Source organism: Aspergillus wentii, assembly GCF_001890725.1.
Source record: "Aspergillus wentii DTO 134E9 unplaced genomic scaffold ASPWEscaffold_9, whole genome shotgun sequence".
NCBI lineage: Eukaryota > Fungi > Ascomycota > Eurotiomycetes > Eurotiales > Aspergillaceae > Aspergillus > Aspergillus wentii.
The window spans coordinates 363,307-374,927 of NW_024467840.1; the positions used below are offsets into that span (position 1 = coordinate 363,307).

At 51.2% G+C, this 11,621-nt stretch overlaps 5 protein-coding genes across 5 annotated transcripts; 2 read left to right on the top strand and 3 right to left on the bottom strand.

Annotated features, from left to right (window-relative positions):
• Positions 1-884: 884 nt before the first annotated feature.
• On the bottom strand, positions 885-2,538 carry ASPWEDRAFT_702121 (FAD-dependent oxidoreductase). Its single transcript, XM_040839107.1, has 3 exons — positions 1,896-2,538; positions 1,447-1,844; positions 885-1,390 (listed from the first exon to the last, which is right to left on the bottom strand). The coding sequence occupies exons 1-3, from the start codon at positions 2,274-2,276 to the stop codon at positions 1,108-1,110; spliced, it is 1,062 nt and encodes a 353-aa protein (XP_040683887.1). The 5' UTR covers positions 2,277-2,538; the 3' UTR covers positions 885-1,107.
• Positions 2,539-3,254: 716 nt separating this feature from the next.
• Positions 3,255-5,863, top strand: optF (small oligopeptide transporter, OPT family; the record flags this gene model as incomplete). Its single annotated transcript, XM_040831574.1, has 4 exons — positions 3,255-3,302; positions 3,546-3,734; positions 3,803-5,615; positions 5,664-5,863. 4 exons carry the CDS (start codon positions 3,255-3,257, stop codon positions 5,861-5,863), a joined length of 2,250 nt encoding a protein of 749 aa, XP_040683888.1.
• A 128-nt stretch (positions 5,864-5,991) lies between these two features.
• On the bottom strand, positions 5,992-7,341 carry ASPWEDRAFT_120272 (putative guanine deaminase; the record flags this gene model as incomplete). Its single annotated transcript, XM_040828976.1, has 1 exon — positions 5,992-7,341. One exon carries the CDS (start codon positions 7,339-7,341, stop codon positions 5,992-5,994), a length of 1,350 nt encoding a protein of 449 aa, XP_040683889.1.
• Positions 7,342-7,612: 271 nt separating this feature from the next.
• Positions 7,613-9,878, bottom strand: ASPWEDRAFT_176884 (putative C6 transcription factor; the record flags this gene model as incomplete). The annotated part of the gene is made up of 2 exons (XM_040831575.1): positions 7,613-8,436; positions 8,483-9,878. 2 exons carry the CDS (start codon positions 9,876-9,878, stop codon positions 7,613-7,615), a joined length of 2,220 nt encoding a protein of 739 aa, XP_040683890.1.
• A 584-nt stretch (positions 9,879-10,462) lies between these two features.
• On the top strand, positions 10,463-11,611 carry ASPWEDRAFT_164167 (lysozyme). The gene is made up of 2 exons (XM_040829875.1): positions 10,463-10,772; positions 10,822-11,611. Exons 1-2 carry the CDS (start codon positions 10,602-10,604, stop codon positions 11,359-11,361), a joined length of 711 nt encoding a protein of 236 aa, XP_040683891.1. The 5' UTR covers positions 10,463-10,601; the 3' UTR covers positions 11,362-11,611.
• Positions 11,612-11,621: the final 10 nt, after the last annotated feature.

Below are 11,621 nucleotides of genomic sequence, written 5' to 3' on the forward strand. Positions count from 1 at the left end.
ATTGGGAAAAGCAAGGAATCAAGGCCTGTCCACTGCCCAGTGTCTGCCGCGTTATAAACACGCTAATCCGGTAGGTTAAAAAGGCAATTGCGAAACGGAGTCTTCCGTATGTAGCGGGTGTTGGTATTATTGTCGATTCTGTCAGAAGCATGAATAATCATGACGGTCGAGATCGAGTCTTGAAACGGTGATTGCGATCAGGAATTTTTTAACTAGTGTAGCATCCGCCCAGAGATTAATATAATTCATAATCACCCTTGGATGGAAAGGGAACCATACCAGGCCATAAGCTCATGTCGATCTGGAAAATGGAAGCCCCCTAGAAGCCGGTGAGGAACAATTTCGGCCGACTGCAAAAGAAGGGTTAACCTGCTGTGCTGGCCTGCTGGGATCTGCAGTCGGGAAGATCCGCTGATACCCAAGAGGGCGTTTCGTGGTGGACCGCTTCCTTTATTCCTGATCGGGTAATTATGGTTCTTTGCATTCTTGAGGTTATCGGTTGCGATTTTTGAGTCATCTTGGCGTTGAGATTGGCAAGAATTCAGCAAAAAAGACTGAAAAGATTGAAGCAAAAGTCCAAAGTGGGATGTCACGTGGCGCAGGAAAACAGCCCTCGTTTCAACTCGCTTCACGTCTTCAACAGTAGAGCAAAAGTTGTTCATTCCCAAGAAGTGCCGTTCTGAATGGTGATTATTGTCGTTTTATTCTACTCACCGCTTCATCCCAAGATCTAGTAATGATCTTCCTGTTCTGGGCGAGAAACCATGGTAATTTGCTGAGTTTGAACCCTTCGGCAGTTTCTGTGCCGTCCCCTTCCCGCTCGGATTTCCCGAATCCATCTTATTTGACAGTTTGGCGAACGCAAAGTTGGGATGCACAAATAGATATCGAAAGTATCATATTAGTCGTGAATTGGTATTTGCTCTGGCGATCGAAATCTTGGTATCAACATATATGCAGAAACATCAAACGTGCACCGGGCATGTCTCAAGAAATAAAACATAAAAAGATAATAAAAACTGCGTCAACAGTCGTGGAAGGCGTTCTGTTCGACCATGTCCACAAGAAATAGCAACATTAAATAGTAGAATCGCTGGGCTGCAATTATCAAATCACACTCTCGCGCTCAGTCCTCTCCACCATCTTGGCCAAGGCATCGGCCACACCGTAGGAAAAGGCATATCCGCCTCCGCCGAATCCGTAGGCGGAGAGAATGGTACGGTTGCCAATATTCTCAGAGTCCAAACGGAATCCACCTCGTCTCGAGGGGCGGATACCAATGATATGGCTGATCGTATCTTCGGCTGGGTGTTCAGGAACGATGTGCGGCGCTAGAATATGGGTGCGAGCAAGTTCATCCCGTGCGATTTCCATGTCTACCTCGGGAGAGCTGGGGATAGTCAGTATACGGTTTGGGGTATGAATCACTGCTGCAAAAAGACTTACAGGTCATCTTGCTGCTTGACACCTCCTAGTACAACACCTTTTGACAATGGTCGAGGGATGATGTAGGTGTACTGCTTGCCATTCCGGAAAAACATTTGGTTGCAGTTTTCGGTCTTGAGGAAAACATTCTGCCCTCTTTCGGGGAAGCAGTTGTCGTCCATAACATCGGTGAGGGCTTTACTCCCCACGCCACTGGCGTTGATAAAGACAGTCGACTCGGGAAACAGGGCGTAGAGCTCCTGAAGAGACTCGACCTTCTTTCGAATAAACTGCCCTCCCAGAGCAGTGATCTGCTTTCCGAGCCAAGGCATGTGAAGGGTGGGATCTGTAACGAGTGTGTCGTAGGCCCAGGCAGTGTCGAAGTTCGAAGGGAATTCGCCTGCCTTCAAGTGACGGAACTGTCCCAGACTGTTAGCATTGCCAAGATAGAAGTAGGTTTCAGGACTTACGTTTGACAGCACGGTCTTTCCCCAAACCGAGGAATTCTCTCCCGGGGGTTGTTCAAGGTATTCCCGTGCATCCACGACACAGACGCCAGACTCGGGGTCTTCCTGAGCCATCTTGAGCAGGTGGCGATGGGTGACAGCCTGGAAGTATCTATACTCTGGGCAGATACCCCCGGCAGCATGCCATGCTGCACCCGCCCAAGCGGAGGCATAGTTGATGTTCTGATCTCCTGGTAGATATTCAGCCACCAGAGCAACAGGAAAGCCATTGAGTAGAAGCTGTCGAGCTGTGGCGCAACCGATGATACCAGCCCCGAGAATGATGATGGGACGCTGGGAAAAGGGTACACGGGGGTTATCGTTGGCCTGAGTGTATTCCCCCATTTTGTACGAACTGACTCTGTTTTCTATTTGAAACCGGTTCGTGAAGATGATGATATTGGTAGAAAGCAGAAGAGTATATCTGGTTCAGATGCCGATCTCGGAGGCGAAACTCTATACCAAAAAACCACAATGCCGCCTCGCGCAGTCGATATATATATAATTTTCCAGTGAGGCCAGTCCCCCTTTATCACCGGAGGACTGAGAGCGCATCTTGACGATCTTGCCCGTCGTTTGTTTCGAGTCCTACGGTTTTTTGTTCCCTGGTGCCCTTCTTGGACGTTTTGTGTCGGATTGTCGGCGAGAGGCGCTCAGATCCGACAGTCGGCTCGACCCGCTGGACGATAGAATCTCCACGACAAGCAGCTGAGGGAGAAAAAGAGCAAGGGACTCGTCAGCTCGTAAGCTCGTATCGATTGGAAACGGCAGATGGGCTGACCAACCGGGGGGAAAGACTGGACAGTGTCACCTCCAGCAGCGGGCCATCCCGATGATGGAACGCTGCGACCGTTTCTAGAATCGCAGCAAGATGCGTGGTGTTCGTTTCAGGACGGCGACTTGGGCAGCGAAAAGTGGAGGCCATCGCCGCTTGAATCCTTGGTCCGATGCACGAAATAATTGTCACTTCGACTGGTGTGTGTGTGTGGTGTGGACATGGAGCTAAGACAGAGTGGGTGCTGATTCATTCCTTCCAGGCTAGTCGCGTTCTGTCGTCTCCCCTCGGTCTCCCCTCTCTCTCTGGCTCTCTCTGGATTCAGGAGTCAATCCTCTCCATCCAAAAGCATCTCGTAAACGATCAGCACCATCAAAAATCCATACAGACCCAACAGACCAGTAGGTGGTCTTTGCCAATCCATCACTGTGGCGTCTGTCTCATTGTGACTGGTGGGTGAAAAAAAACAACGTCTGTCAGACGACAAATCTGACCTGCTGGCTGCGCCTTTGACAGCCGATCAGCAGGAAAAGTCATAATCCTCCATCATGGCGCAGACGGCAGACGAAAAGCATCAGCGGAAGACTTCGATCCAGGTGGGTTTCCCAACCCGTCTTGCTTATTTTATTTTTGGTTTTTTTTTCCGTTTTGATTTGTCGCTGTCATTTTGTCTATTTTTATTTTTCATTTTTTTTAATTCTTTCTTTTCTGCTCTCCCCCACATTGGAGGGTCTACACCTGTCATAGCCTGCCTACCTATTCCCCTCGTGTCCACCTTCACTGCACAATATTAATATTACCAGCCCATTCATGGACGTTATAATGCTAATCTCCACTAGGAGCCCCCACTGGACACCGCCAGTGATGGAATTGACTTCCTCAGTGATCGGGATGCAGAAAAGATACTTCCGTATGAGGCAGACGATTCGCCTTTTCCCGAAGTGCGCGCCGTTGTGCAGCCCGTCGACGATGTGTCGCTGCCGGTTAATACCGTCCGCATGTGGACCATTGGAATCATTTTTACTATTGTGCGTACCCGGCCGATACTTTGATAAATCACAATACGCATGGGATTTAAACTGACCACGCTGGGTAGATCGGAAGTGGATTAAATCAATTCTTCAGTCTACGCCAACCCAGTGTCACCATTAGCTCTCTCGTCGCCCAGTTGCTGGCTTTCCCGGTGGGCTGTGCTTGGGCGAAATGGATGCCACTGTGTTTTCTGAATCCAGACCGTCACTTCAATATCAAGGAACATGCGTTGATTACCATCATGGCCAATGTCGCCTTTGGGTCGGCGGCTGCTACTCAGATCATTGAGGCCATGGTCAAGTTCTATGGATTTCCTTCCCAGGGTGGTTTCGAAATCCTGTTGACCATCACCACGCAAATGTTCGGATTCGGGTTGGCAGGGATGGCCTCGCGATGGCTCGTGGGTCCTGCCACTATGATCTGGCCCCAGGTGCTTTCTAATGCCGCTCTGTTGTCGACATTGCACTCGCGGGCCAATGCCATCGCGGACGGCTGGCGTATCTCGCGTCTCCGATTCTTTCTCATCGTATTTGTCGTTGGCGGTATCTGGTACTTTTTACCAGGTTACCTCTTCACGGCGCTCAGCACATTCAGTTTCATCTGCTGGATTGTGCCGAACAATGTTGTAGTAAATCAGTTGTTCGGTCAAACAACCGGATTGGGCATGTCCATGTTAACCTTTGACTGGGCGCAGGTGGTCTATGCCAACCAGAGTCCCCTCTTGGTCCCCTTCTGGGCAGGCCTGAACGTTATGGGGTCTTTCGTCCTGTTTTACTGGCTGATCTGCCCGATTCTCTACTACACTAATACTTGGTACGCGTCCTACTTGCCTTTACTCAACTCCAACACCTTTGACAACACCGGTAAAACTTACAATACGACCCGTGTCATGAATACCGATGGAACTTTTAATCTACAAGCATACCGCGAGTACTCGCCTATGTTTCTTCCGGCTGGCTATGCACTGACCTACGGTATCGCATTTGCCAACCTCACGGGCATTTTCGTCCACATCGGACTTTATCATGGAAAGGATCTGTGGGAGCAATGGCAAGGACGGGACAAGAAGGATATTCACGCACGACTCGTTTCAGGGTATAAGGATGTTCCCTGGTGGTGGTTCGCTGCGGTTAGTGTTTTGATGTTTGTTCTCAGCATTGTCACCAACGAGGTCTGGCACACCGGGCTCCCTGCATGGGCGGTGTTCGTGGCTTTCGTGCTGCCCATCATCTACTTTATTCCGGTTGGGATCATCAAGGCCGTGACCAACATCAGCAGTAATCAATTGAATTTGATTACCGAATTCATCGGCGGATATGCATTCTTGGGGAAGCCGGTCGCCAACATGGCCTTTAAGTTTTACGGTTACACCGCCGTGTCGCAGGGACTGGAGTTTGTGGCCGACATGAAACTGGCCCACTACCTTCACATTGCCCCTCGCACAGTTTTCATGGCCCAAGGAATCGCCACACTGGTCGGTGCTGTCGTTCAGTGCGGTGTGACCGTGTTTATGATCACAAGAATTGACGGCGTCTGTACCTCGGATGCTTCGGGAGGCTTCTCTTGTCCCCACGGCCGAGTGACCTACTCGTCGTCTTTGATCTGGGGTGTTCTCGGTCCTGGACGCAACTTCACCCCAGGACAGATCTATGGGAACCTGCTCTGGTTCTTCCTTGTCGGACCGGTTGTGATTGCCATCACTTATATTCTCGGACGCCGATGGAAGGCCGTCAACTACATCTCCTGGCCTGTGGCCTTCGGAGCCATGAGCCTGGTTCCTCCTGCCACTGGTATTAACTTTTCCTCTTGGTGGGTTGTAAACATGATTTTCAACGGATTGCTCAAGCGACGGAGGCCAGCTTGGTGGTCCAAGTATAGTAAGTTTTCATCTCTGGGGCTTCATTCTACGTATACTAACGGCATAGACTATGTTCTTTCTGCAGCCCTCGACTCCGGGGTCGCCGTCGCTACGGTCATCATCTTCTTCTGCATCACTCTTCCTGCCGGGTCGTTGAGCTGGTGGGGTAATACCGTCTTCTCGAACACGGCTGACGGAAAGGGCACGCCGTGGAAGAGTGTGCCTGCAGAGGGATACTTTGGTCCGGCTAGAGGGACGTGGGAGTGAACATATACCTGCACATAACTTCATTTATGTTCATGTACAGATAATTGATAATTGGGGGCTATATTGTATATTATTGTTGATTTACTTGATACCATATACTGCATGAATCGATTCAGCATTCATTCTTTTCAACCTCTAACAAGCCTCCCCTTCACATAAACCTGCCCGATATTCCGATCATCCCCCGTCATCAAAAACTTCTCCAACACGTCCTCAGGACTATCCTCCTCTTCAACAGGCGCCATCACCCCATCAACATCAACATCCACCACCAACGCATCAAACTCCTTCCCAACCTCGAAATTCCCAACCCTCCCCTCCAACCCCATCACCCTCGCGCCGCCCATCGTAGCCAAATAAAAACACTCCGCAACCGATAACACCTCATCCTTACCCCCACTCATCGTATGCCGCGCCGTACTAACCATAAACGCCTGCTTCATCACCTCTAACATCGAACTCGAATACCCACCCCCGCTATCCGTGCCCAGGCCTACCTTGATGCCCCGACGCAAATACTCGCGAACAGGCGCAACCATAAACACACCCATGGTGGTATTCGGGATGGGACAATGCGCGACACCACAGTCGAGTTCGCGAAGCCTCTTCATCTCGGATTCCTGCAGGAAGATTGAATGCGCGAGGATGGTGCGGTTGTTGAGAAGACCGAATTTCTCGTATAAATCCGCCTCCGTGTCGAAGGTCGGGAAGAGCTCCTTAGTGAATGATATCTCCGCCTCGGCTTCGTTGAAGTGCGTTTGAATCGGCAAGTCGGGATTCTGCTCAGCCATCTTCCCCAGTCCATCCAGAACTTCCTCGTCACAGGTTATCGCGAACCGCGGCGTAAGGATAGGCGTTACCAGCCCATGTTCACCATCATCAATCCTCCTAACAGCCTCGATAAACTCCCCCGTCTCACGCAATGACTCACCCGCCGATTCATCCCGATACCAATCCGGCGCATTACGATGCATATTACACTTGCCCACAAACGCCCTCTGACCCTTTTCAACACAAACCTCGCCCAAAATCCTACTCGCCTCACCATGTCGCGACCCGTAATACGACGCCGTCGTGATACCCTGTTTCAGGAAACCCTCCACGCAGGACGTATACATGGAGCGCGCATACTCGGGATCTTTGAATTTAGCCTCGTGCGCGAACGTCACTTTCTCCAACCATTCGAGGAGTGGTTTCCCGCGGCCCATGCCGCGTTGGGACCATTGTGGGGCGTGGTTGTGGGTGTCTACGAAGCCTGGGATGAGAAATTTTGTAGGCGGGAGGTAAGTGATGGGTGTTGAGGGGGGGAGGTGGTGGTTGATTTCGTCTCTGGGGGTGTTTGGGGCGAGGAGGGTGATTTTGCCGGTTGTGTCGGTTAGGAGGAGGGTGTTGGGGTGGATTTGGATGGTGGTGAGGTCTTTTGAGTGGATTATCGTGCCGTGGAAGGCGAGGGGTTTTTTATCTTGGTTGGAAGTCATGGTGGTGGAGTTGTTGTTGATGGTGTTGGAGATGGAGATCTTATCATGGAGATTTTGGAGGTTATATATCTTAGCGGGGTAGCTTCAAGCAGCACCTGCAGGTGACACGTTCACTTCGTAAGATCATTGCTATGTAGATCTATGCTTTGTACACAATATTCAAGGCATATAAACAAATCCAACAAATATCAGACAGCAATAACTACACAAATAAAATAACCACTACAATAAAGCTGTCTACTGCAAAGAAAATGTACCAACACCAACACGCTCATAGGGTATAATACGTCGCCATCTCCTCTTGGAACCAATCGTACGAGTAAAATAGCTGTTCCGCTAGCTGGGGATCGATCACTGGTACACCCATTGTGCCATCTACCAGCAAGACATCATCCAGGACAGGTGCCATTGGCACTTGCTGCGATGGTTGTGCCAGAGGAAGAATCTGCTGCTGCTGATAATATTGTTGCTGTTGCTGTAATTGCTGTTGCTGTTGCTGTTGCTGCTGGAGTTGTACTTGCTGTTGTTGCTGCTGCTCCTGCTCTCGCTGCTGTTGTTCTTGATAGGCAATTTGGCTGAAAATCTGCGTGCTCTGATGGCGAAACGTCTCTGCCAGCCGGTCTACGCCCGGTCGTCGTTTGCCAAATTCTTCGAGCAGAACAACAACGGCCTGTATGGCACGACGCATCATCTGTTCATCTGGCTGCCATAATGGTGGCCTGCCATCCCGGAACGCACGGGAGTTCTGCTCCAGACACCAAAGAATGGTAATACCAGCAAAGTACGTCTGACTCAAGGTCAACCAGATCCACTTGATCTTGCCGACCGAATAACTATCCCAATATGAGCGAATAACCTGGATACTGGAGTCTCCGCAACTCATGATGCTAATGACGTCGGGTGTAGGATTTCGCGGACTAGGGCGATACATGAGCAGCAGGGTTGTGTAATAGAGATAATCGTAATAGCTGGTGGAGTATAGAAGAGCTGGTTGGAACACAGGAGCTCTCATGCGCCATTCATCCAGCTCCTGCCGATAATGGCTTAATGTCATTGCAACTTCTTTCTGAGGTGGTGGGGGTTGGTTGTTATACACTGCTGGAGTTAGAAGTAAGTCAACACGAAAACTGACGGAACTTACAGTAACGATAGATACGCGAAAAGATTCGTCGCAAGCGCACTACCTGTACGGGAATGCTCATATAGCTTCCACCTGGAATCTCCGTCCAGTCATCATTGAATTCACGCGGGAGGTCAACGCTAATATCCTCGTCCGCAATGCCCAGCGGACGCCCTAAGGTACTGGCAATGAGACGGTCCAAATTATAGAGACTCCAAAAAGCTCGCTTGGACATTTCCTCCTCGGCCAAGCTAGCCATCGGACGTGCCTTGTGTAGCCCCAAACTCGTGGCCAGACGCATGGCTGTACCCAGCACATGCCAGACACTGGGACCTGTCGTGGCAAACATAGTATACAGCGCAAGACTCAAGAGCGCTTTGACGGCAGACAGATCTTCATTCTGCATAGCCAATGGCAAAGTCTCTTGACTCGCACGATAGAATTCAGCCGTTTGTATAGCATCTGCTCCTCCAATCTGCAACGCAATCGCGATCGTGATATGATATGTGTAATGTACCTCGGATGACGGCACGCCGCCCGCGTAGATGCGACGCAGTTGGGTCATGAATTCGGGTCGGTAGAGGAAGGGATATTGATACCCCATGCTGTCGAAATAATTTCCCGCTACTCTCTCTGCTTCTTCCAACGAAGACAAGCGGATGACGCGTGGGGCGGAGGAAAGAGGACGTGCCACAGACGGTCGGCGATGCTCTAGCTGGTCGCGAAAAATTTCACCAACATTGGGCAGTTCCGTACCGAATCCTGAAGTATCTGAAGCAGTCGGTCCAGTCGACGACCCGGCCGTGCTGCCGCCAGGACTCGATGCAGCAGCGGTCGAAGGACGAGCGCTACCTGTGGCCATCATGGCCGGCACATGGTACCACCAGTCAGGGTCTCCATCTGCATCGACAACACTCCCCGTGGTCATGTCCGCCACGGGGAGGCCCGTCTTCCGACGCACGATATCTTCCAGCCATCTGACTCGTTTTTGAAGGTTCTCGAGTTGATCGCGGGGGACGGAGGCACTGGCAACTTGAGGCCCGGGCGGGGGAATAGTACAGCGGACCCCAGCACGGGTGCAGGCGGAGCAATTGGGATAGCGAAAATCACATTTCTTTTTTCTCTTGCGACAGAAGTCACAGGCGGTGGAGACGCGTTTGCTGCGAGCGACCGCGGCGGCGGAGGCGGAAGAGATGGAGGAAGAGCCAGTCGAAGAAGAATGCAGGGGGTTGTCAGAGCCTACACCGACGGCGTCTGGATGCTGGGGCTGAGAGGGGAGGTGAGTCGGGAGAGGAAGCTGAGAGGCAGGGAGAGGAGGTGGAGGAGGACGGGGAAGGGAATTGGCGACCGAGTCAAGGCGAAACTTGCCCAGCTGTTCACGAAACTCCTTGTCGCTGGCAGTGGTGCTGGAGCTCATAATGGCGTTGGTGGCGGAGAAGAGGTCGGCGGCTCGAACCGCATGCCATGCCGACTGCAGATGGAAATGGGATGGAAGAGTCGAGATTTGAATCGACAAGAAGGGGGGGAGGCGAGGTGGTCCTGGTGGATGGTGGACTGTGGAGGAATTGCACGATGATATCAACGGTCGGGCGTTAGTGCGAGACGGTCCGACAGGATTATCGACTGAGGTTATCCATCAGTTTCACGTTCTATCCTCTATCACATCTGCATCTCATCTCATCTGCAAGATGATCTCACGATTCATTCAATTTCCTACTTGCCTACATACATGATCTTCAGCTAATGAGTTCCATGGCATGATGACCGGATACGAGCCACCACTCTGGGAGGAAATACGACCAGTGACACCAATGCAGGAACACTCCTATTATTATCCCTTTTCCAATCTATCTTCGCCATCTACTGCACTCACGATGAAGTTTCATCATTCTAACTGGCTCTGAAAATAAGAGTATCCGTTGTTTTGGCTTTTAAGCTTGAGATTCCTTCGTATTTCTTGATGATCGTCACTTGTTATTTTGGGATACGATGGATCGTCGTCCCGATCGAGCAGCATTGCGAGAGATTAAAACAGTATACACAAAACGACCTCGCTTCTTGTCGAGGATAAATAGCAGCATGAATCCCATCTGATTGAGTCCATCACAACTCCCATCTCAATAATCATATCATCTCCATCATGAAGATCACTGCTCTCTCTTTGTTGGCAACCGCCGGACTGGCTGCGGCCTCTCCTGTGACCATTGAAGCTCGGGCAAACGGCGTCCAGGGCTTCGACATCTCCCACTACCAGAAGGACGTCGACTATGCCGGTGCCTACAAGGCTGGTGCCCGCTTCGTCCTGATCAAGGTCAGTCACCTCATCCAGCTCATAATGTCCATACTAACAAGCAACCCAGTCCACCGAGGGAACCACCTACACCGACCCATCCTTCTCAACCCACTACGAGGGCGCCGGCAAGGCAGGCCTCCTCCGTGGCGGCTACCACTTTGCCGTCCCCAACTCCAAGTCCGGCAAGGAGCAAGCTGAATACTTCCTCGCCCACGGCGGCGGCTGGACAAACGATGGCAAGACCATGCCCGGCATGCTGGACCTCGAGTACAACCCATACAAGGGCAACAACTGCTACGACCTCTCCCCGTCGCAGATGACCGCCTGGATCAAGGACTTCTCCGACACCTACAACAGCAAGACCGGTCGGTACCCCATGATCTACACCACGGCCGACTGGTGGAAGACCTGCACCGGCGACAGCAAGGCCTTCAGCGAGACCTCCCCGCTGGTCCTGGCAAGATATAACAGCGCCCCTGGTGCAGCTCCCGGCGGATGGAAGTTCCAGTCCATCTGGCAGAACTCTGACAAATACTCATTCGGAGGGGACTCGGATTTATGGAATGGCAGCGAGGACTCGCTCAAGAAGTTCGCAAAGGGCGAGTGAGCTGGATCGGTAGGCTACAGATATTCCTTGTATAGACGGAGTTGATTACGTTGCGCGAATATAATCCCTGTCTGTCGGACAGATCCTTTGCCCCAATTTTGATTCTCTCTTCCGACGGAAATCCCGTCGGAGTGATTAGTTGTGTTGCTCCGAATCATCATGTAGGACGATAAGATGATGCTCCGAATAATAGTATATAAGATGAGTTGTGATCGCTGGTTGTATCTCCATCAGCAGCAGCATTCTAAGTACCAACAGTC

What these genes read in the sequence shown, in the direction of transcription:
- ASPWEDRAFT_702121 (XM_040839107.1), bottom strand. Translation starts at nt 2,276, where the DNA reads ATGGGGGAATACACTCAGGCCAACGATAACCCCCGTGTACCCTTTTCC. An exon ending in GAAAGACCGTGCTGTCAAAC is followed by an intron (nt 1,845 to 1,895) that starts GTAAGTCCTGAA and finishes AGTCTGGGACAG; the next exon opens with TTCCGTCACTTGAAGGCAGG. An exon ending in GTCAAGCAGCAAGATGACCT is followed by an intron (nt 1,391 to 1,446) that starts GTAAGTCTTTTT and finishes GACTATCCCCAG; the next exon opens with CTCTCCCGAGGTAGACATGG.
- ASPWEDRAFT_164167 (XM_040829875.1), top strand. Translation starts at nt 10,602, where the DNA reads ATGAAGATCACTGCTCTCTCTTTGTTGGCAACCGCCGGACTGGCTGCG. An exon ending in CCCGCTTCGTCCTGATCAAG is followed by an intron (nt 10,773 to 10,821) that starts GTCAGTCACCTC and finishes CAAGCAACCCAG; the next exon opens with TCCACCGAGGGAACCACCTA.